Source organism: Zootoca vivipara, chromosome 6 (assembly GCF_965207765.1).
Source record: "Zootoca vivipara chromosome 6, rZooViv2.hap1.1, whole genome shotgun sequence".
Lineage (NCBI taxonomy): Eukaryota > Metazoa > Chordata > Lepidosauria > Squamata > Lacertidae > Zootoca > Zootoca vivipara.
The window spans coordinates 39,122,119-39,146,462 of NC_142589.1; the positions used below are offsets into that span (position 1 = coordinate 39,122,119).

Sequence of the window (24,344 nt, forward strand, 5' to 3'; positions counted from 1 at the left end):
CTCAGGTCCGGGCCTAAGGAGACCCCCCCCACTCCCTGCCATTTGCCACTGCAGCTGCTACCTTTTCTGCTCCAGCTCTGCTTCAGCAACAGAGAGCCTTTCGTTGAGAACCCGGAGCTCTGCCTCCAGCCGGCGGCCAGCCTGTGTCTGATGTGTGAGCTCTGTGAGCCGCTCACTCAGCTGCTGCTGGGCGTTGTGCAGGCTGCTCTGGGTCACCAGCAGCTGCTCTTCCTGCTGCGCCAGCTCCTGGGCTGTGGGATGGAGGGAAGGTCTGAGATGCTGGCAAGAGCCCCAAAGGGAAGCAGCAGAAACCTGCAGGTGGGCTGGCTGAAGCATCCCACAAGGCCCTGGGGAGGTGGAGAGGGGATGGGTCCTCAGCTTGCTTCTCACTCCCACCTTTGCTGCTTTGCTCCAATTGTTGCCGCTGTCCAGTATTCTAGTCTCAATGTTACTGACAGGAATTTCTGGCTATGGGGCCTCCAGCCTCACATGTCCTGGCCCCACTCACCAGTTTGCTGGTGCTGCTGCTGGCTCTTGTGCAAGCTCCGCCGTAGGGCCTGCACCTCGGTGCACAATGTAGCACACTCCGCTCTGCTGTGCTCCAGCTCCTGCTTGGCCTTCTGCAGGCCGGCCTCCAGGTGATGGACTCGGGCACGCTGCTGCTCCACTTCCTGCCCCTTCTCCTGCAGGGTGCTGCAGGCGTGCACCATCTCCGCCTGGGACTTCCGCAGGATTGCATCTCGCTTCTGGATGGCCTGTGGGAGGGAGAGAATGCAGAGAGGGAGTCAGCCACAGACAAGGACCCACACACCCCAGCAAGCCCCCCCAGCAAAGGCAGGCAGAGGTGCTCACCTGCTCCTTTTGAGCAACCAGCTTGCGGCTTTCCTTGAGCTCCATCTGCAGCTGCTGGACCTGCTGCTGCTGCTTGTCCCTCTCAGCTGCTGCCTCCTCATACAGGCTTTGCAAGTTCAGCTCCAGGTGAGCCAAGTCTGAAAGAAAAGGTGGCCTCTTGCTCAGCACCGGCCGAGCCCAGCATGACAACTGCCCAGGACAAGAGTGGGAAGGTCTGGCCTACGTCCTTGCACTTCCACTCGTTCCTACCATTCAGAGCGCTGCTCTTCTGCTCAGTGACCCTCACCAGCTCCAGTTTTAAATCCTGCACCAGGCCCTGGTACTCCTCAGCCTGGCGCAGGTGCTTAGAGCTCTCCTCTTCCTCCTGCAGCAGCTTCTGCTCAGAACAAAGAGAACCACGACTCAGCCTGGAGCCCAACATCTCCAGGGCTCCCCCCAGCACCCCCCAACAAGTGTTGTGGCCCGAGAGCAGGGCCTACCTGCCTGAGGGACTCTGCGGCGACTATCTGGCTTTCATAGCTGCCGTTGGAGCAGCTGTGAGTTGCTTTGTAAGAAGCGAAGTCCCTGTGCAACGTGGCCAGCGCCGCCTCTTGGTCGAGGAGCTGAAGAGCAAACAGCAGTCAGTCAGAGGTGGCTCCCTCTCCGCTGCCTGTGGGGTTGGGGGCCGAGGCCAGGCTCACCTGGACATGGCTGGCTGCCAACTGCTCCTGCAGCGCCTGGATGGTCTCTTCAGTATGGCAGGCGAGCTGCTGGCTCTGGGCCAGCTCCACCTGGGTGCCGCGCAGCTCCCGCATCAGCTGCTCGGCAGCGTCTTCCGCCCGGCTGGCCTGCCAGCATTTGCCCTTCAGCTCCTCCTGCAGGATATGCTGCTCTGCTTGCAACCTACAAAGAGCCTCGTCCTTTTCCTTGGCCTGCGGCAACAGGGCAAGCGCAGCTTAGGGCCAGGAGAGCAGCCAGGCCCCCATTGCCACCACCTTCCCCTCTGAACCAGGGCCCCTACCTGGCAGGCGGCCTCCTCCTCTAGGCGCTGCAACTGGCACTCCAGCTCCCCGGCTCTGCTCAGCGAGGCCTGGAACTTCTTCTTGTAGAGCTCCAGGCTGCCCTCCAGGAGGGTGCTGCTGCTCTCCACCTGGCCCAGCTGCTCATGCAGGTGCCGCTCTCGCTTGCTCTGGCAGGACAGCTCCCGCTCCTGCTTCTGGGTCACTTCCTCGTAGTAAAGGAGCTGCAGGGGGAAAGGGAGGTAGGCAACTCTGTGTTGGAGGGCAGGAGTGGGATGTGGGGCAGCCAGCTGGCTGGGCTCACCTGCTCCTTGAGGACCTGGCACTGCTGAAGCAGCTTCTCCAGGTCCAGCGTCTGCTTCTCGATCCGGCACTCGCGGGACTGCAGCTTGCTGAGGTTCTCCTGGTTGCGCCCCTTGCAGATATCCAGCTCCTGCTGCAGGCGCTGCAGCTTGTCTTGCAGCTGGTCCATGTTGGCCTGGTGGTCATGCCGGGCAGAGAGCTGTTCACCCCGCAGCTGCTCCAGGAGGGCGGCCTTGCTCTGGCTCTGCAAACAGCACAGCCGGGGGGCGGGCGGGGGAGAGGGGGTTGTCATGTGAGTAAGAGGAGGTGTGCCTTGGAGCTTGGTCTCCTCCACACAGCAAGGAATGGATCTGGCCCCAAATTGGCTCCTTCCCCCTACAGTCAAGAGTTCTGGGTGTGCACCTGGAGCAGACGTAGCGCACAAGGATGCAAGGAGGCTGCAGACTGTTGAAGGGAAGGGAATCAAACTTTAGGGGGTGGCAGGAAACTGAGATCAGCTGGTAGGGAAATGGGGGTCCAACTGAGTTTGCAACCGCTTCTCACCCCCACCTCCTGCCAGAGGGCACAGACCTTGCTGAGGGAGGACTCCTTCTCGTGCTGGAGCTGGCAGATGAGCCGAGTCTGCTCCACTATTGCCTTCTCCTGCTCAGCGCAAGAGTCTCGCAGGCTCCTCAGCTCGTCCTGCAGGTGGTGGAGCTGCCCCCGGAGGTGGTTCACTTCGGCCTCTTTACCTGCAAGCTGGCAGCGCCAGTGGACAGATGAGGATCCTCAGGAGGCTGCCAGGCAATCCACACATTCAGACCATCTCATCCTGCCCCTTCTCTCCCTCCCCTGGCCTGGCTCTTTTCCTCTGCGCTATGTGAGGCAAAGCCCTCCGGACCCTCATCCTTGCACTATGGCCCCAACTGCTGCTTGTCAAGATAGATCCTGAGCTACCGACTTATAGTCAATCCAGCTTCTGGAACAGATGAGAGCCCAGAGAACTTCATGGTGCGTTGCCCTGCGATTTGCCTGCTTGTTTCCAAACACCAACCTGCTGAGGACACACAAGCACCCTGTGACCTGCCCTTTGGTGACTGATCCTCTGGGGGGGGGCAGTCTGCTGTCCTTGGGACTGTTCCCCTGCTCAGAGGACACTGGGGAGGGAGGGAGGAGGGCCTGGCTGCTGGTCACCTTGGGAGCTCCACCCTTTGTGGGCTACTTTTTCAAGACTGCGACAAGGAGGCTCTCCGTCCCCCAAATGTCACCTCATCCTTCCCTTGCACCTGGTCCTCTTCAGCTGCTTTCAGACATCCTTGAAGTTTCACAATCGTCTGGTCACGGAGATCAACCTAGGGGAAGAAGGGCCTGACTAAGAACTGGCAGCTTGAAAGGGGGGGGGATTCCAGAGACAATGCCTAGAACTTGGAACCTTCCTTGGGTGCTGTTGCAGCAACCTTCTCCCTCTGGCAGAAAAAACAGCCGGAGGCTGCTGGGCCAGGAATAGTCTTGTCTGGGAGGCCTGCAGCAGCTAGCTAGCTTACCTCTCGCTTGGAGGCTTCCTTCTGCTCCACCAGCACTGCCATGCTCTGGGCCAGTTGTTGGTGCTCTGCGTGGGCATCAGACAGCCGCTTCTGGCATCGGGAGAGCTCATCCTGTGCTGCTTGGAAGTCGGCCTCCTTCTGCTTCGCCTGCTCTTCGCTCTGCTGCAGCTGCATCCAAGGCCAGGCAAAGCACCTCGTGAGAGGATGTGGAGGGAAGTAGGCCGCACGGAGGCGCACCAAGGGGAGGTCCCGCCACACACAGAAGTCCCAGTTTAGAGCTGGAAGAAACTGGGGCAAGCTGGGCTGGGATTTGGAATGGAGTCTCTCTGGGCTTGGAGTGAGAGAGGAGCAGGAAGAGGAAGAGGAAGGCTCACCTGAGTCTGGCAGGTGGAAAGCTGCTCTTGCAAGGAGGCCAGCTGCTCTTTGGTCCTCTGGGCCTGGCAAGAAAGAGAGAGAAGAGCTGAGCAGAGGCCTCAACCCCCTGAGCACTTGGCAGCGACTTCACGGCTTCAATTGCCCAGCTGTCTCCCTCCAGTGTGCCTCTTGCTCACGCACAACCTTCTGCAGGGCACTTAGCTCCTGGTCTGTCTGTCTGCAGCTCCTCCTGGAGGATGTGGGACGCATGCTGCTATGTGTTCAGCAGCTCCTTCTGCTGACCCACCTGGTCCCAGGAAAAGAGAGCCAGGCCGAAAAAACATCCTTAGCTCTTGAGTGGGTGGGTTTCTCTGGCCCCTCCCAATTCACACTGGGCTGTACCTCACTCTGCAGCATCCTCAGCTGGTGACGTGCCAAGGACTCTTTCTGCTGCAGGTCCTGGATCTCCTCCTCACTGCTGCGGACTCTGGACTCGGAGGCAGCCTGGGAAGCCCGAGAGGCTGCCAAATTTTCCTGCAGCTGCTGGACAATGTCCTTGTACTGCTGCACCTGCCGTGGCCACAACATTTTAAACAAGGTAAGGACAGAAGAACCCTGCAAAGAGGCTTTGCTGCTCGGTTAACCCCAGAATCCCCCTCCCCAAAAAAGTAGCAGTGGCAAAGGGTTTGAGTGGCAAAGGGTTTGTTCCTGCCCCCCACCCCATACCAGTTTTTAGATGAAGGTTTTGGAGGGTATTTGGGAAATACTGAGCCGTTTGTTTGTTTGTCTGTTTAACAGGCATTGCTTTTCTTGATTTCCTGGCTTTGAAATTATTTAATGGGTTATTATTGTTTGCTAATAAGGTCAGAAGGGCACTGCTGGATCAGCCCCACTAAAAAGCTACCTTATACAGTGGTACCTCAGGTTATGAACCAGAGGTCCGTTCTTAACCTGAGGTGCGCTTTCGCTAATGGGGCCTCCCGCTGCTGCCGCGCTGCGATTTCTGTTCCCATCCTGGGGCAAAGTTTGCAAACTGAGGTAACTACTTCCAGGTTAGCGGAGTTTGTAACCCGAAGCATTTGTTACCTGAGGTACCACTGTAATGAGTAAGGTCAATGGTCCATGTAGCTCAAGATTGACAGACTGGCAGCAACCGGTAGGAAATCTCTCCCAGCTCCACCTAGTGATGCCACCAGGAATTAAACCTGTGTCACCTGAGCATACAAAAGCATATGGCCTTGCCCAGCCCAGCCCCACCTGGTCCTCAGTGGCCAACCAGATGCCCCCAAAGGGAAGCCCACAAGTAGGGCGAGAATACATTAGCATCGCTCCTCACTTGTGATTCCCAGCAACTGGGATGCAGAGGCATTTACTGATACTGAGGCCAGATTACAGCCACCTGTGTCCTTATTAGACTGTATCTGGAGACAACAGTTTCTCTCTGGATCTTTCCCTTCCACCAGGTTTCGGTTATGTCCACAATATCTATGCTCCCCTCTAAGACAAAGAGCTCCAACTTATCCATCTTGGTTCAGAGGCTTCTAGCATTATATCGTTATCACTGGGAGCCTCTGGGAGGAACCCAGGGATGGAAGCATTTAAAAGAAAACAAAAGAGCCCAATTGCCCAGAGACTGCAGGGAAGAGAAGGGCACTTGGTCCTCTTGGGACAAACCTCCTCCCCTCAAGCACCTTGGACTAGAGCCAGGAGAGGGACACATGGTACCTGCTGCTCTGCTGCTTGGCTATCAGCTGCAGCTCTTGCCAGCTTCGCCATTTGCTGCTTTTGCTGCCAGATCTGGAAGACAAATTGGGCACCTGAGGCTCTTTCATGGCAGCCATGGCCTGAAAGGGAGCATCTAGCTCAGGGGATCCTCCGGCAGGCCAGCTAGTCATGAGGGTTTTCAGTCAGGGAAAGCAAGGTGTGAATGCCAGAAGCCATCAATGGGCTCCCAGGAGGTCTTTCCAAGCCTTCTGTCCTGTTCACTTGGCTCTCTGCTCTCTCTAGCACCAGGCCTACCTCCTCCACTAGGGCTTGCTACATTTCCAACTCGTGCACAGCCTGCCTACATTCAGATGCCTGGGGGCAAGGAGCGTAGGCTTGGGTAAGGCCCCCAGCATGGCTCTGTGGGGTGGGATGGCAGCTCACAGGGGGTGACAATAAAACAAGCTCTGTGGCTCCCGCTGCCTGCCACTCTACCAGGTTTCTGCCTGCCCCCAAGTCCTTCATTCTGGGGGTGTGGGGGTGACTCCCATGCACCCCCCTGTCCAGGTGGTCCAGCACTCTATACCTGCTCTCTGGTTCCTTGCAGGTCCTCCTGCTGCTCCTGGACTTGGATCTCCAGCTGGCAGATGAGGCCTTCCTGCTCGGTCATTTGCTGCTGCAGGGCACTGTGGGTCTCCTGGAGTCTGTGCAGTGCCTCGCTCTGCTCCGCAGCCTGGAAGGGAACACAACGGTATGAGGGCCCCTCCCACTCCCTCTGGGTCTTTGGGCAGGGCTGTGAGCTCCCTGTCTCAGGCCTGAATCTGACTACTTCACTGGGCAAACCTGGTACCCTTCTAGGTCAATGCAGGACTGCCTCTTCAAACAGAAATTGGACTCAGATGTGGAGGGGCTTGCCTAGGGCCACATCTGATGTCTTTCTGGTGCCAAGCAGAGACCTTTAAACAAAAAATTAGCCCAGCACACCATTAAGCTGGTCTCAACCTAGCATTTAAAAAAATGATGTTATTGTTTCTGTTCTGAAGAGCCCCCTCCTCACTCATGATGTGCTGGGAACTCTGACTGCGTATCTCAATGCAATATTCAAATGAAGGTCAGTGAGAGGCAACCCCGCTGGAAAGAAGCACAGACCTCTTGATGCTTCCTTGCCTTAATTGGGAGCATCAATGAGGAAGCAGGGAAGGTACTCCCAGCCCACTCAGCCCACAGTCACTCTTGCTTCCTTTCACACACATGCCTCTTGAGGGCAGTTCTCATGACCTACAGGTAGAGGAGACTTGGGTCAGCCATTAACTCCTGTGCAAAATGAATACATTCATTCTGGAGGGAAGGGCGAGGAGGCCATAGGGGCCTAGAAGGCAGGGATGATGGCAACCTCCGGGGCAAAGGCCAGAAACGCAGATGGAGGCCACCCACTTCCAGCAGCCAGAGGACCATCTGTCCTGGCAGGAGCCTCTTGGTGTGCCAGGGAGGTGGCCAAAACGGATGTAATCCAAAGAGCCTTTAGAGGAAATGGACCTGTTGTGGCTCTTGGAAGCACTAACCTTCTTCACCAGAGGCAAGACAGGCCAGCCGCTTTCCACTAGGGCCTTCCCTGCTCCTCTGCCACTCCAGAAGCAGAGGAGGAAGCTGCCTTGGCTCCCCTTTTGTGGCCCTCCTGCTCTCTCTGCTCAGCCACCAAAGAAGAAGTTGTCGGCAGTGAGGTTTTAATCCCTTCTTCCTTGCCAGCTGCAGGCCCAGCGGAGGATCAATAGTGTTTAGACAGCCAAGGAGATCCCTTTCCTTCCTAAAGCACCCGATCAATAGCAGCCTTTCCCCTCCTTTTCCCCTCCCTCCATGCACGAAAGAACAAGCGCCAAAGAACCGGCGCCTTTGGGCTGATCGGGATGCCCAAAGGCAAGGAGTGGCTGCTGGCCATAAGCGCCCACTGGGAATCACAGCGCAAGTTCTGGCTGCTTTGGAGCCAGCAGGTCCAAAGAGACACGAGGTCTCATTTCTGGGCCAGATCCTGAGTCCAGTGTGCTCCCGAAAGCTGCAGGAGTTACTTCATCCTCTGGGCTTTTCCGAACTGTAGCATGTGGGATGGGTAGCTAAGCTTACTCAGCAAAAGGCAGAACAACATCCTCCTCAAGGAGGGCTCCAAGCCCCAGGCATCTTCTCCCCTGGTTCTCATGCTTTGTATGGCTGGACCAGTCCAAGGTAAAGGACAGGCAATGTTGTGTGAGGCTGGTGTGTCACCTGGGAGCACTGCCACTGCACCTTGTAGAGAAGGATGCTGAAAGCAGGAGGCATCTGGAGGATCCTGCAGTGCCAAGCGAGAGGCACGTCCCACCCACCAACCCCTCCCCTGCTGTGGAGTGACTCAGTCAACGGCAAGAAGCCACCGAGGAAACCCCGCCTCCCTTTAATTGCTGCCTTCATGTTATTCTTTTCAAGGCTGTGTTAATTGAAATTAAACAGCTGCCACGTTCTGGCTGGGACAAAAGCTGTCTCTGCTCTGCTCCTTCGTGATTTAATGAAGACTGACATGTGGTGAGAAAACAACAACGGCTCACATCTTCCCAGATGCCAACAAAGCATGGGGAGGGAGCAGGGGGCCGCCCCTCCCCGCCCCAAAGCACTGCATCCCTCGGTTGGAACCGCACCCCCAGGGTACAGACCACATTACCTCTGAGTTCTGGGCAGCTCTTAACACACAACCAGCCTTAAGGAAAGAAGTGAGTGTATCAGGTGGCATCTGCCAGGTGCCCTGTGCTTGCCACGCCAGGCACAGACCTGTGAACTTCATCCTCAGGTGTGCTGCTGCTGGCTTGTGCCATTGCTCCCTGGTGTGCCCTCTTGGGAGGATGGAGCCTGTGTGGTCCACTCATTGCCTGACCTTGAGTGCTCTTCACATCCCCAGTCAACCCCAAGCTGGGCCTCTTTTTTTCTACCAGAAGGGGTTCCCCTGTTGGCACTTTGCCAGCATCTTGGGCAAGTGGGGTGGTGTCTAACCCAGGCAAGAGGGAGTGCCCTGACTTGGCCTTGGTCTGAGAGGTTGCTGCTGCTCCATCTGATCTGGGCAGTCCCACCCAGAGTTGTTGGCTTGGTGGGCCCTGCTTGGCACCACAGGGGCACAGAGAGCACTTTCATGTCTGCCATGGGCACCTGTTGCTTCTGGGCCAAATCACACAAGGAAGGCCTTCAAGAGGCTGCTCACAGGATCACAACTTGTTGAAGGGGGAGGAAAGTGTACTGCTGTCTGCTTGGGGATTTCACCATTGTGTGGAAAGAGATAGATGAAAAGAGAAGCCCAGGAGAAGGGTGAGGGGCACCTGTCTGGCTGGTTAGATGGTGGGGTGATCCCACCAGGGACCTTGTGTGCTTCCAGTGTCAGAGGCTGTATGAAGCCTCTGAATACCACTTACAGGGGAATCCAGGCAGGCAGAATGCTGTTGCTCTGATGTGTACATCCCTCACAGGGCATCTGGCTGGCCACTATTAAGTACAGGAGGCCTCTATTGGTCTGATCCAGCAGCCAGGCTCCTCTTAAACCTGGGTCTCAACAACAGACGTAACTTGGCTTGGATCCTGAGCCTTTGCCACTCCTCTCGTCTTCAAAAATGGGAAGGAGAACCCCCTTCCTCCACTCTCCTCTGCAAACGGGGCTGGCATGCACAGCACTGTTCCGCACAGCAAAATATGCAAAATGACGCAAGAGCACAGACCTCATTAACACCCGCCTCCAACATCATTAAGATGTTTCCAAGAAAATTAATTGAGAGACTCATTAAAAATAAATTAAGAAAAATGTGTTGCAGAGCGCTTGCTCTGAGCTCGTAAATCACAGCTCGAAGCTCCGGGCTGCTGTGCAGACAATTAACGCTGGCCAATTTGTTTTACCCTGACTGCGAAAATTAGAAAGCAGACGTGGAGATTAGATTAGGGGTGTCTGTCGAGCAGAACTCAGAGTGCATATTTTAGGATACAAAATGGAAATTAGGAAAACAACAAAGGCCGGCCATATTTTAGTCCGTCTGAGGGGCTGATGGGCAGAGATGGGGAAGGGCAGCAAGAGTCAGGCTTGGCTTGTGGAGGGCAGCACCCCCCCCCCCGCAAGATTTGTAGCTATCAGGGGGCGATTTGTGCAGAGATACCAGCTGCCCACCACACAGCATGGAGGTGGAGAGAAGGGGGTTCCCAGCCCTTTGGGCTGCAACACACACTCCAATTCCCCCAGCAACATTAACAGAAAGAGTCTCCGTCCTGCACTCAGGCCCCTCCCAGCTCTCCTGGAAGTCAGTTACTGGAAGATCTGTAAAACAAGTTTCAGAGATCTCCAACCCCAAAGACTGCTTGATGCAGGAAGCGGGAAACCAGCGCTGGTACAGCAACTCCCATGCAGTCTAGAGAAGCACATGATCCTCTGGGCACCCCATGGGCCTTGCGATGGCACACCATGAAGTTGTTGGCTGACTTGGTATGCAAGTCAGAGAAGAAGGAAGGGAGGCAACTTGTCCTTAAGCTCAATCCTACATGCTGGCCCTTGGCCACAGGCCTTGCACAGGCCGGAGGAGGCATTTTCCTGCCCATCTCAGGACTGCAGCCTGACCTGAGGCTTTCAGAGGCTCTTGCAAAGTTTAAAGAGTTCAGAAAACATCAGCACAAGGAGGAACAAGCTGCCTGTGACAGGGAGAGGCTTGATCGAGTGCCAAGGAAGACAGAATGGCCCTCTCACTCACCCCAGCCCTGGACTGGCAGCCACCCCCAAGTGCCCAAAGCAAGAAGAAAAGAAGAGCTGATGGTGAAGTCGTTTCTGTACTTCAAAAGCCAGGCAGCTGCCAGAGAGGCAGGCAGAGTGTTTGTTAGAGGAGGACAATGCAAAAGGAAAGAAATGGCAGAAGAGTCTCCAATGAAGGAGTATTTGAAGAGGTGACATTAAACTCAAAAAGGAATTAGAACGAATTATCTAATTAAGCATACACTTCGCAACAGATCACTGGGGTCAGGTGGCATCAACCCAAAAGGTGAATGGGACTGGAAGACAGCCAAACACAGCACACATTTTTCTTTTTTTAACAAAAGAAAACTGAGGAGGAATCCAGAAAGTCCAAGGCAAACATCTAGACAACAGAATTAAGCCAGATGAGATTTCATCCTGTAGTGAAAGTCTTGCTCCATCATAATGCGCCAAGAGAAGAGGTGGACGGGAGGAACGAGCAGGTAGCATTTCCTATGGAAAGGAGTCAGCAGTGTCATTTCAGAGAAGCCCTGAGCACAGATCTCAGCCCCTTCCTGCCTTCCACTGTGGGCCACCATGGCTGGCCCAGAGCGCTGGCAGCTTAGCACTGAAAGGCCAAATAATTGCTATTTATTACTAAATCCAATACTAAGGGGTGCTTGAGACTCAGGCCACTGGGGGTGGGGGTGGAAGGAATGCAGTAAGATTAGCAAGAAGTTTAAGGGACTGTGAGCACAACCACACACCTATAATCCCTCATTGCTTCTGGTACCCTTTGCTCGCTTCTGGCTGGTGTCTGGAGGACATTTTCAGGGCCCAGCTACAACCGTGGAGGGTGGCAGAAGGCCCTGTGGAGTGAAAAATCTTCCTAGCAAGGGCCCCTGTTTGATGCAGCAGGTGATGTAGACATCTCACCCACCCCTGGCCAAGAGTCATAAAAGCAACGGGAACCTGTGTGTAGCTGCCTCCATTTTGGCTGCAGTTAGTATTTAATACAACTCTTGCCTGTCCTTTCCTGTACTGTACATTGGCAATGCTGGGGGTGGGAGGATTGGAGTTCCTGAAAAGGACAGCAGGGGTCTCCCTCAGCCTTTGCAAGCTCTGCCTCTGCCGTTCCCCCACACCCCACCGCATCTACTGCATAATTTCAAAATGGCAGCTTTTTGAAAATTCACCTTGATTGCCAGACATGAGAAGTGACTCATCCCGCAGTGACTGTCTGGCAGAGGGATGGGATCAGACAGCAGACAATGAGGGACGGGACGCATTAACAGTGTCTATTACAGAGCCCTCAAAAATACCTTTGTTCTGTCAAAGATCCCATCATTTGCTAGTTGTGTTCCTCTGAAAGCAGGGAATTAAACACACACACACACACACACACACACACACACACACACACACACACACAGATACTGACACACACACCCTCCCAGGGATGCTGTGGGGAGAGGGGGAAAGAGGCAATGCTGCCCCATATCTGTGGATTCTCAAAAGCCAGAAAGAAAAGCCAGCAAGTTGCTCCCTGGAAATTCAGCAGCTGACAGGCACAGAATAAAAGGCAGCCATTCACAGCTCCATTCCCACCTAGAACAGAGTCTCCTCACCAGAGGGAGAAGACAAAACAGGGCTCGTCCTTTTGCAGGAAACAGCAGGCAGTTCCGAATGCAGGCATGTACACACCTCTGCCGTGCCACACTGGCTGCAAGTGCATGCCTTGAGCAGTCACAGCGACACCCCCCCCCCGGCTGGTGCTCAGAGACAGATGGAGGGAGGGAGGGTGGGGAACTGAGCAACTGCAGCAGTCCAGGCATGGCAAGCCAGATGTGCTCAGTGCCGGACATTTCGACTCCCTCCTTCTGTCAGACTGACTGATGCACCGGCATAACACCAGCTCAGTGCTTCTGATGCTGTGAGGACCATGACCATGTGGTGGAAGGCAGGCAGGCAGGCAGAAGAGTAGCTGCCTAACCACCCTTCCCACCCCGAAGGGCAACTCCCTGGCCTCCTAGTGATCAGGCTAGCCCCCACCTGCCTCTCTGAAGAACTCCTTTCTTCTCATGCCTTACTGAAAGCAAGCATCAAGGAGAGCTGATACTAGTGGACAAACTGGCAGCTCTTGGAGCGTCCTTCTCTCATCCCAGCCCTTCACAACCCTTTGCCTCCACAGTACCTCTGAGAGGGCCAAGCTGTATTTGCTCCTCCAGGCAACTGCTTCCGCTTCTGGTGCCACCGGCCGAGCTGTTGCTCTTTCTGTCTGAAAGAGAAGACCAGACACCCAACTGGTAAAGAGGCTCACATCCCCCCTGGGAGCAGCGAGGGCAAGTGAAGCCTCTTGAGAGCCTCATCTGCCCTTCATGATTCCTGATTTACACACATCACAGTTGCTATTACTTTTTTTGTATCCTGCCATTCTGTTAAACAAAAATATCTAAGGTGCCCAGTTGGATCCTGGTTAAAGCCAGGAAGCCATGAAAAGGAGGAGGGGGGAGGAGGTAGGAGGAACAAAAGAATGGGAAATGCACGATTGTTGGACTATTAGCAAAATATGTAACTTCTCACTGAAAATCAACCTGGTGGCAAGAGGACTGGAAAGTAGCCAAAGTAATACCAATTTTGAAAAAAAAGGGGTGAGGAACTTGCAGAGCTGTAAGCCTAACCTCTGTCCCGGGTAAAGTGGGAGGAGCATGATGAGGCTGGCAATACAAGTGTGTGGAAGAACAAGCCTTGCCAAGAAATGATCAGCATCGCTTGTGCAAAGAGTATACCTGCCTCAGGCACCTTTCATGAATGTAGGCAAGGGGTCAACCATAGCACACAGTGTACCTGGACTTTCAAAAGGCCTTTGGTGAAGTTGCTTACCAAGGTGGGTCATGGGGCCAGAGGACGAAACGAGGACTTTCATGAAGAATGGAATCAACCCAAAAGTCTCCTCACATATTATATTGGGACTAGAGCTAACTAACAATTCATAAATGATCTGGAGTCAGTGGTGAAGAACCAAGTCAGTAGGCTTATAACGGGCTGTGAAATCCCAAGAAGCCTGGAAAGTGCTTGAAACAAATCCCTCCAACTGATCAGCAGATGACATTTAGTTCTTCTTTGGCGATCACTCGTAGCCAAGTAAGATTGTCTTCCATAAACACGGTTTTAACAATGGGTCCGTAAGTGACTGTGGAGGCCAATTCTGGATCCACACGTCCTTCCACAGTGGGGACATTGGTTTCCAGGCGGGAGTTGATCATGGTGTGGATTTGCCAAGCGTGCCTTCCTCTTAGCACGTTTCTCCCTTGCGTCCTGAGATTGAGTTTCTTCAAACCTTTGGTAAAGGCTGTTCTCCAACTGGAGTGCTTGCAGGCCAGTGTTTCCCAGTTGTCAATGTTTATACTACATTTTTTTAGACTTGCCTTGAGACAGTCTTTAAACCTCTTTTGTTGACCACCAGCATTACACTTTCCGTTTTTAAGTTCGGAATAGAGTAGTTGCTTTGGAAGACGATCATCAGGCAGCCACACAACATGACCAGTCCAACGAAGTTGATGTTGAAGAATCATTGCTTCAACACTGGTGATCTTTGCTTCTTCCAGTACACTGATATTAGTTCGCCTGTCTTCCCAAGTGATGTGTATAAATTTTCGGAGCCATCGTTGATGGAATCTTTCGAGGAGGTGGAGATGGCTTTTATAAGTGGTCCATGTTTCACAAGCATATAGTAAGGTTGGTAGTACAATAGCTTTGTAAACAAGCATTTTGGTTTCCCTGCGAATGTCCCGGTCCTCAGTCCTCAAACACTCTGCACTTCAATTGGGAGAAAGCCGCACTCGCAGAGCTCAGGCGATGCTGGATTTCGGCATCAATGTTGGCTCTTGTGGAAAAGTAACTGCCTAGGTAGGAGAAGTGATCAACATTTTCCAATGTTACACCACTGAGTTGCATTTGTGGTGCTGCAGAGGGGTTATTTTGTACTTGTTGGTGCAGCACTTTGGTTTTTTGGATGCAGAAGCTTTTCGTAAGCTTCTGCAAAGTTATTTAGGATGGTTTGGAGGTTATCCTCTGAGCGTGCGCACACTACGTATAACACGGTGACTCACACCAGGAGAAATAAAATTCATAAATTGTCTACCCCAGAAAGAGTTCTGCAGGTTCCAATGGAAAGCACCCCTGAAAAAAAGAAACTCTGGGTGCTGGGCCAGTGAAAATGGTGGCAGGGCTATCAAAGAGAAAGTTTCATATTGGCTGCATAGCATCCATAGGGGGCCAATAACTAGAATATAGCTGGTGGCTCTGGCCACCAATCCCAAAAAGGAAATGTGTAGAGATGGAAACTAAAAGGATCAGGAAGTTGAAGTGCTTCTCTAGATGAGAAAAGGCAAAAGCATTTAGATAAGAAATTCAGTGGGTGGCATTACAAAATTATGAATGTAGAGCAATAAATAGAAACTATTCTTTCTCTCAAAACACACTTTAGCACTTGGAATATCTACCAAAACTGATTTGGAGAAGAACATGAAAAGAGAAGAGTCAGTTTTACAATAGACATCATTAAACACGCAGAACTCTCTTTCTTATCCACCCCATAGAATCATAGAATTGGAAGGGATCCCAAGGGTCATCTAGTCCAACCCCCTGCAATGCAGGAATCTCAGGACAGATGGTTATCCAACCTCTGCTTAAAAATCTGCAATGAAGGAGAGCACACAACCTCCTAAAGGAGAGCGTTCCACATCTATGATGGGCAGGCAAGAGCCTGGTTCACAGGCAGCCTCCTCTGACCCTCTCCTGCCTTTGGCCCTGTCCTGCTCCAGGGCCCTGCCTTTGAAAATCTCCCCTCTCTGTAATTAATCAGTGGGTGGGGTAGGGGGGCTCAAAGAGTCATAGGCAGCCTTTGCAACTACTGCTCCCCACCCCAGCACACGAAACTAAAGGGTCTTCGACTGAAGCTCCATTAAAAAACCCAGCCAGGTACATTTTGATACTGAGAAAAATGCCTGAAGGAAGAAAGAAAACAGCACTTTTCTTCTGCCCCAAGAGCAGACCTGCAGTTGGCAGCTCTGCCTTCCCCTGGATGCGGAGAGGCTGCCTTCAATGCCATGGTTCTATGACTGGATGCTAGGAGCAGCAAAGGGAACATGCACTGGTATCCCAGCTCATTTTCCCGAGGGGCTTCTCTGGAGGGTTCTGCTTTGTAAGCAGCGGCGGCTCCACTTTGGGCTGTGTACCTGGAAGCACCCAACCACCTGCCTGCCTGGAGTATGGCATCAGAGATATGGTGTCCAGCCTGTCTGAGGGCCTGGTAGAGGGGTAGGCCAAACATGGTGGCCAGTATGCCAGAGGGCAAGGCATGCAACTACATTGCACTTCTGCGTTTGTTGGTTCCCCCCTTAGCATGAGTGTTGCCTGCATTGTTCTGTTTTGTGGTGTTAGCCTGCAGCACACTTGGAAGCGGCCTTGACAGTGAACCCAGGAGGGCACAGTGTAGGGCCACCCTCTCTCCTGTCTTGGCATGGCCACCCACTGGCACCCCCTCCTCTCAGTAAAGAGCAGGACAATCCCACCTATCTTCCCTTCAGGTCTTCTGGAGGCAGATGTGACAAATGCAATAAAAGAACAGTCCCTCCTGCAATGGAAGAAGAGTTCACAATGAGAGAAGCAGCAGAAGTTTACCTGTTGTCCAGTCAAACCTACCAGTGCCTTCTCCTCGCCGCTCCACTGGGCCGCTTCTGTTTCCAAGCATGGACTCCTTTCACAATCTTTGAGGCTGGACACGTGTTTCTCAATCTGGTGGGGATGCAGGTGGCGGATTAGAGGGGCCCTCTGTCACCCCCAGGCCCCTCCTGTGCCTGTCCCCTAATGTACTCCAGAGAACCCACAGGGGTGTGTGTGAGCTTTGAGGGTTTCCTGTGGGAGGCAGGCAGGAAGGAAAAGCCCAGAGGAATCAGCTACAACCTCAACTGAGAAGGAGCTTTCATTCTGTTCCTCCTCCTCTCAAATGCAGAGGAAGGGTGAAAGGGAATGTGGGGGTCAGACGGCCAGCTGTGCTGCTGGCTGGCATCCCGCCTGACGTTTGCTCACCTCCAACATCTGCTCCAGCTTGTGGGCTCTCAGCACCTCATTCTCACCTTCTGCTTGGGCCAGCTGCCTTTGACACTCGCTGAACTGTCAAAGATGGGACACACACACAGCGACATACGTTAGCTGCGGACTATACCTGTGTAAAGGCTAGTGAAAGGGGAACAGGTCAAAAACTCCACCCACTCTGGCTGGACTCCACTCCATAATATACCAGGCAATGCCACAACTTTCCCCACCTCACCTTGCCTATGATAGTAGGGGACAACTGCAGCTCCCCCCACCCCCAGGAGCACGCTTCCAGTTGTACTTGCGGTAACCATTGTGGTGGTTGAACTTGCCATGTTCTAGCCTTTGAATGTTGATTATACAAACACTGAGGGAAAGAGGCTTTGCTTCAGCCACTGGGCAGTGCCTGGTGTGCACTTTGTGCCCTGTACTCTCCACATTTCACAGAGGACCACCTCCTGGGAAGCCAACCGGCACCTATGATGCTGTTCTGCAGATTCCGGCCACAGCATAATAGATACGTGGGGACTTTGGAAACCAGAAGACCCATCAGGCAGCAGTTGAAGAGCATACGAGTTAAAAATCCTCAGGGCAGGAACAGTACCATGGAAGCAGTGCCCCCAGAGCATCAGGGCCCCCAGAGCATCAAAAAAGCAGCTGTAAATATGGTCTGATGGCCCTAAGCTCAAGAATTCTTCCAAACCAGCCTTCTAAACCCAGAGGTGGGGAGGGAGAACAGCACCCATCTTTCCTTTGCAGAAAGCCAGAGCTGCCTTGTCCAGAAAAGGAAAAGGGACAGGAACCACATGCACCTGACTTGCTGCAGCCAAGGGCCAGGGGTCAAGTTTCCGACACCTCCCCTGCATGATTGAGCATCCACCATCTCAGGTCAAACACAAGACAGAGCCTGGGAGCTCCATCGGGCCCTCATCCAGGGGCAGCAGATGCTTTTCCCCCCAGCAACAAAGGAAAAATATTTAACTCGCTGCCAGGGGGGGAAAGCAAGTGAGGAACGTGCAATTCAAGCAGCTCCCCTGTGGACACACATAAACCTGCTATTGGGGGCACACTCCAAGCCCAGATCCACTATCCACACTCCAGAGCAGGAGGCCACCCCAGCTGTCAACACCCTCAAGCTTCTGGAGACAAAGCCTAAAGCTGTCAATACATCTCTGGGCCTAGAGGGCAGAATCCCAGCCCAGCTTTTAACGGAGTCCACAAGAGTAGTAGCCATGATTGAGGCTCTTCCAAGGGCATCTTTCTCCTCCTCCTCCACTCAGACCTATACTACGGCACAGCCAGTGGCAGGAAGGAGATGCTGCCAGGGAGGATGAGGGAGGCACTTGGAAGGGTGGCACCAAGGCTGCCTGCAGCTCTCCACCAGACAATACCCATTTGGGGAGCCCAGATCCAGGCACCTGAGAGTCCGCCCTCTTCACTCTGCCATGGTTTTCTCTCTCTTCCAGTCACCTCACTGCAAGCTCAGCAAGGAGGATGAAGAGGAGATCAATATGCCGAACATCTGCTCCATTACAGCAGCCTCAACAAGGGGCTGGCTAGACCCAGCTAAGCAGCAGCGGCAGCTTTTCCCTCCTCTTCCTGCTGCTGCCCTGGGCTGGCTTCCCTCTCCTCCTCCTCCTCCTCCTCCTCCTCCTCCTCCTCCTCCTCCTCCTCCTCCTCCTCCTCCTCCTCCTCCTTCCTCCTCCTCCTCCCTGGCACTCCCGTACCTGGTTCTGGGATCCCTCCTGCTGCTGCTTGCTGGCCTCCAGCTCTCGCTCCAACTGGAGGACTCGGATGCAGCTCTGTTCCAGCTCTGCCTGTGCCTCTCTCTGCTTGCTCTGCAACTCATAGATCTTCTGCTCCTGAGCATCCAGCTATTGACCCGCCCAGGGAAGAAAGGGAAGAAATTGGGGGGGGGGGAGAGGAAGAGAGAAATCAATTAGTAATAAAGGGGTTTTAACAAAACAGCATAAAGCACAGACCTTGGGTGGGTAGGAAAGGGAAGCGCTGCTTGCTTGCCTGCCTGTAGGGGTGGGGGGAACCAATATTAGCAGGCCAGGAGTTCTGCCGCGGCCCAAGGAGGGCACGAAGCCAAGACACCTTCCCTTTGCTTCCATGCAGCAGCCACGTGAGAGAGGGGAGAGAGGGGTCTCAGGTACCTTGTCTGCCAGGCTGTCTCTCTCATCCTGCCCAAGCAGGAGCTGGCTCCGAAGCCTCAGGGTCTCTGCGGCTTGCTGCTCCAGCTGCAAGGGGTTTATACAGGAAGGGAGGGAGGAAGAGAGGATTGCGAATGTCAACCAATAAGCAGGGAGAAGACGACAAGACTCAGGGTATTGATCTGCTAGAGCGGCTTGTGCTACTGCAGCCCCAAAAGCCTTGGGAAGGGAGGGGGAGATACCCCAGACAGGACAGAGTGGAGGCAGAGGCCAAGCGGTGTGAGGAGGAAGCCTGGAGGACCTGACAATGTGTCAAGTGGGCATCAGCCAATGCTGTGACAGTCCTGCCACTGGAGCTGGTGAGCATTGTGTCCTGGCTTCTGGGGCAGTTGTCTGGAGGAAGCTAGACAAGCTGCAGCAGTGCCAGGCCTAACCCTCTTCATACCTTAGAGCAGCATAGTGGTGGGGATAATGGTGCTGCTCTGGCCTCTAGAAGAAAAAGGCTCTTCCTGGTGGCCTCTCCACCCCCGCCCCATGCCAGAGGGCTTGCCAGGAGGTCCCTGAAAGGTGGAAAACACCCAAGAAGGAGCTGGACAGGGTTGCAAAAGTTCAGAGAACTCCAAGCTTGAGTCGCCACATCAAATGGGCACCCTGAACCTCCCCAGCCTGGGGAGTCAGAATCACCCAGGCCCTGTTGTCTTGGGGTGGGGGCTGTGCTGTGCTGATGGCCAAAGATCTTTAGCTCTAGTTTCAGGTGCTTGGTGGATCTGGATGAGGAGAGGCAGTTCTCAAAGGACCCAGCTGCTGGAGTAAGTAGCTGCCCAGGGAAGAGAAAAAGCCAGAGGGTCACTGCCTGCAATGCCAACGGAACAAAGGGAATTAGCTCCCACCCATTTTGTTGCTTTATGAGGGGGAGAGGTCTGTCCGTGGCCATGAGCCAAGGTGGCTCAGAGATGGGCTGCAGGGGAGGGCTAGTGGGCTTCCCATTGGGGCATCTTACTGGCCATGGTTAGTCACCTGAGCCTCTGGCCTGGTCTAGCAGGGCTCTTACATCTTTCCTGGCAGAGAAACCACCCATTTAATGCCCCACTGGATTCTCCATCCACAACAGGGGTAGAGTGGTTGGCAGCCTCCAGACCGTCAGGAGCAAGGAAGTTCTCCACCCCCAGGGTGGGGCGAAAGGCTGTATCAGCCATGGCAGTACAGAAGATGCCTCCTCCTCCTGACAAGTAGGCTGGGTCATCTCTCCCCCCCCCTTGTCCCCAACTCCCCATACATGCATCCATTCTCCTGCAGTAAGGAAGGTGGCAGCATCTTTGGGGCGAATCCCCATCTTATTTAAGCGGAATCAACTCTGCTATTTCTTTTCTTTTCCTTTCTGTTCTGTTCAGAAGCAATTACTTTCATGTCATTTCTGGAGACATTTGCAGGGAAAGCAAGAGCCAGATTATCCGCCCCACCCCCATCCCCGATGGCTTCTGCAGTGGAGGCGAAATATTAAATTAAATGAGGTGTCTATGAATCTGCTGCGGTTTCAGGTCAAAGACGCCACAGAAAGCCGTGTGCTCTGCTCTGCGCCTGTATGCAAATGGCTGCATTAAAACCGCGGATGTCAACTTGCAACACGTCTCTTCTGCTCCTGGATGATCAAAGCTGATTGCTGAGGCAATTACTGCAAAAGAAAAGAAAATCACAGCCCTACTGCTCCTCCCTCGGCTCTGAGAGTTTAATTGTTTAGCCAAGCTGAAACTGTACCCCCGGCTCCGTTGTGCACATGGCTTCTCCTTCTCTTGCAAGGGTACGCATGCACACCCTCCTTCCTCACAAGCTGTGCACACAGGGCCAGTCGGCAGCCGCCGCCACAATGCAGAAACATGGATCCCAGTGGTGGCAAGCAGGCTGAGGGGAGATGTTGCCAGTTTGCTCCACCAGGACCTTGCCTTCTTTGTTAACCAGCCCATGTGCACACACAAATGGGGGGCCTTGGAGAACCCCCAGTGAGCAGAGAGCCAGCTGGCAAAGAGGAGCACCTTCCATGTGCCAAAGGAGTGAGGAGAACATCAGCCTGCCTCATCACCCTCTCTCTGCCACGTGGCAAAGATCAGGCAGATCCTGCCTTTGCCTCTCCCTCCCCTCTACTCCTTGGCCTGATCCGGTGGCCACTCCCATTCTAGCTGTCTGCTTCCAACCTTCTCCCGTCTCAGGATCTCTTTTGCCACATATACATGCAGAGAGAAAGCACAATAATGGCTTCCTAATGAGTCAAGAAGAGCTGGGTGGCTCTGCTTTACAGGTTCAGTAGGCAGAGGCCAGCTGGGTTGGGTGTAGCAGGTTGCACTCAGTCCGGGGGGGGGGGAGCAGTAGTGGCAATGCCCAAGCACATACATTCCCCACCCCTCTGCACAAAGGATGCCTCAGGAGAGACCAGGGCTTCCTTTCCCTCCTTTAAGCTAAGCCTGAAATATTAGCCGTTTTCTCAGACAGAAAAATCTGTTCCCTTTGTGGGTGGGGAGAGGAGCTGGCTTTGTGGACACCTCCTCCCTGCCTCTCTCCACATTGTCGCTGAAAGGAAAATGGCCGGCGTGTGAGTTGTACAGGGAAACGGTGCTGCATGGCTCCCCCGCCTGCTTTTCCTGGCACTTCCATTCACAACTCTGGCTCAGTCTCCGAGTCCTTTGTTCGGGAAACGGCAAAGCCCTGGCTGTTTCCCTCTGAATGGCAGTTAACTTTGTCCAGTTCAGTGTTTCCTGATTGTTCGTGCTGCCTAGAGAAGCTTTGATTAAACCTCTTAATTTTTCGGCTAAGTTTTCTCTTGTAACAGGGCAAGCCCTTGACCTGGGAGCAGAGAAGAGTGGTCAAAAGAAAAATAACAAGCCAAGGAGAGGGGAGGAGCAGTAGTAGCAGACACAAAGGGACAGAGGGCTGAGCGAGGAGCTGCTGAGTCCCCAGGCCAAACATCTTGCCCCCAGGGGTTGCCAGGGCTGCATCTCCCTCCTCCTTCTCCACTCACACACCAGAATGTTCCCTGCAAGGATTGCTTGGCACCAGCAGGAGCGCACCACACACAGCACTCACATTGAGGATCTGTGTGTATGGAGTGTGTGTTTGTGATTATTCTGCTCTACCCACTCAGAAAGGAGGAGTCATTGCCTTGGAAGGGACATGCCAATAGTGTCCTCCCTGAGGACCACAAGAACCACTCCTGCCTGGAAGCCATCCTCCTGCTTCCTCTGTGGTGGGGGCAGGGGATGAGATTCCATCCTACCAGGGACCTGGATGCCTGGGGCTTTTCCTGATCCATCCTTGCAGATCAGAGAGTTTTCTGCACCCAACAAGCCTCCTCTTTGTCCAGAGCTGCCAAGAAGTCTCCTTTGCCTGCATGTGTCTTGAGAAAAAAATCTATCACCAGCACTACCTCTCCAAGCAAGCAGCTGACCAAGGGGCATTAATCACCCAGGAAGGCCGGCTTCCTGTTTCCAGCGGTGGGAAATGGCTGACTCCCATGCGATCAGACCCCAGCCATGCCAGTAATTCAGGGCTGATATGGGGGTAATTAGCCCTGGCAGACTCCCCAGGTTGGGGGAGGACTGTCTCGAAGACCCGCAGATTGTCCAAGATTGCCAGCTTGCATTGTGCAAGCGGCAAGACACATTTGGACAATAAGCAGACATAGACTGGACCAAAGAAGACTGAGAAAAAACCTGAAGAATTGTACAGTCCCTGGCGTTTAAGCTTGGATTTTAAAACTGATTCTCGTCATGATGTTTGGATTACGGAGGACTGGTATGTGCTTTTTTCACTTCAATACTTATAATTGGTTTTCTACGCCAAGCCTCATTAAGAAACCTAATTTATTTTGAGGAGTACAGATGGACTTCTATTTATAATTAAACACTCAGCTGCGCAACTTTGTTTGGTTTGAAAGACTTGATAAAGAAAAGAAGAACTAAGATGGCCCCTGTGATGCAGCAAAAATAGAAAAATGAAAGTTTCTCCCTGTTCTGAGGGAAGTGGGAGATGCTTGTTGGCTGACTTTGTAGTGATTTGAGACAATAATTTGAGATAAAATACAGAGCATTTGTTTGCAGAACTTTCACTGAGTGCGAGAGAGAAGGCTAAATGGATGTCTAGTAGCCCCCCTCCTATGGCCTGGGAGGGGGGATTGTGTGGTCTCCAAAAGCCGATCGATCGTCAAATGATTTATATCTGTGGAATACAGTTCATTTACATTGCAACATGCAAACATATGCCAACATCAAAGACAGATTTGGACAACAGCCCGGAAGGGAATAACTTAAAAACTTAATAATGTTGGAGTTGCTGCGTCATTAAACTTCAAAAGAAGATATGGATAACAGCCCAGAATGGAGATTGGGATGACGAAGGAGAAGCTGCACTGCCAAACACACACACAAACACACACACACACACACACACACACACACACACACACATAAAGAAAGCTGTGCTCGATGGATATAAGGATATATGATTCTGGACATGATTGAGAATCGCAGAGCCAGGGATGGAGAACTTTAATGTGATAACATCAGAATGTGGAAAACAGGAAAACAACAAGAAGAGCAGGAATGAGAAAATGGAAATATGCTTCAAAGGTCCAGACGATGGGGAGCCCGGAAAAAATTAAAAATTAATAATTTGGATTACAATTTGGTTCTTTTTTTAGTTTATTGTTTTTAATTGGAATATTATATTTGGAACATTATAATTGGCTGTTTGTATTGGAAAACTAATAAAAATGATTTATTTATTTTTAAATCACCCAGGAAGGCCACGGGTGGGGAACCTGTTGCCCGCTAGATGTGGTTGGACTTCATCTTCCATTGCCTCAGCTGGCTTGATGATGATGGGAGTTCTCTCACTGATGCTTTGCTACCTGGTAGAATCCTTCTGATCCACCTTTAATGCTTTGTGAATTGTTGTCCAAGTGTATACAAAGGACATTCATTGTATTTTTCTTTTCTGAATTCTGCTAAATCTCGTTCCCCCACAGGTTCACCCCCATCCCACTCAGAGAATGTTGGGAGGTTTTTGGCTCTGTCCAAACAATGTTTACACAGAGGAAAATCCAACTGATACAGTGTGAATTGTATCTGGTCAGTACAGTGGTACACCTCAGGTTACAGATGCTTCAGGTTACAGACTCCGCTAACACAGAAATAGTACCTTGGGTTAAGAACTTTGCTTCAGGATGAGAACAGAAATTGCGCGGCGGCAGCGGGAGGCCCCATTAGCTAAAGTGGTACCTCTGGTTAAGAGCAGTTTTAGGTTAAGAACGGACCTCTGGAATGAATTAAGTTCTTAACCCGAGGTATTTGGATGATTACAGCCTAAACCATAGGTAGGCAAACTAAGGCCCGGCGGCCAGATCCGGCCCAATTGCCTTCTAAATCCGGCCTGCAGACGGTCCGGGAATCAGCATTTTTACATGAGTAGAATGTGTGCTTCTCTGGGTTATTTGTGGGGCACAGGAATTTGTTCATTCCTCCCCCCCCCCCAAAATATATATAGTCCAGCCCCCCACAAGGTCTGAGGGACAGTGGACCGGCCCCCTGCTGAAAAAGTTTGCTGACTCCTGGCCTAAACCAAATGAAGGCTGCACTGAGGAGCAGCCTTC

General features: G+C 52.9%; 1 protein-coding gene across 5 annotated transcripts in view; it reads right to left on the reverse strand.

The window, feature by feature from the left end:
- PMFBP1 (polyamine modulated factor 1 binding protein 1) overlaps positions 1-24,344 on the reverse strand; it is an 82,987-nt gene that overhangs the window by 6,553 nt on the left and 52,090 nt on the right. For 2 of the 5 annotated variants that reach the window (XM_035118016.3, XM_088671988.1), the window contains 20 exons: positions 18,710-18,793; positions 18,278-18,424; positions 16,545-16,628; positions 16,158-16,250; positions 12,646-12,729; positions 6,321-6,467; positions 5,756-5,827; positions 4,433-4,600; positions 4,051-4,113; positions 3,677-3,844; positions 3,401-3,484; positions 2,724-2,891; positions 2,155-2,397; positions 1,853-2,074; positions 1,533-1,763; positions 1,332-1,454; positions 1,102-1,228; positions 853-989; positions 509-755; positions 62-251 (listed from right to left, as the gene is read on the reverse strand). In XM_035118016.3, the coding sequence (XP_034973907.3) occupies positions 62-251; positions 509-755; positions 853-989; positions 1,102-1,228; positions 1,332-1,454; positions 1,533-1,763; positions 1,853-2,074; positions 2,155-2,397; positions 2,724-2,891; positions 3,401-3,484; positions 3,677-3,844; positions 4,051-4,113; positions 4,433-4,600; positions 5,756-5,827; positions 6,321-6,467; positions 12,646-12,729; positions 16,158-16,250; positions 16,545-16,628; positions 18,278-18,424; positions 18,710-18,793 (2,882 nt within the window). Of the gene's footprint in view, positions 1-61; positions 252-508; positions 756-852; positions 990-1,101; positions 1,229-1,331; positions 1,455-1,532; positions 1,764-1,852; positions 2,075-2,154; positions 2,398-2,723; positions 2,892-3,400; positions 3,485-3,676; positions 3,845-4,050; positions 4,114-4,432; positions 4,601-5,755; positions 5,828-6,320; positions 6,468-12,645; positions 12,730-16,157; positions 16,251-16,544; positions 16,629-17,968; positions 18,031-18,277; positions 18,425-18,709; positions 18,794-24,344 lie in introns of those variants that run through there. The other 3 variants (XM_088671986.1, XM_088671987.1, XM_088671990.1) reach the window with 3 other exon arrangements.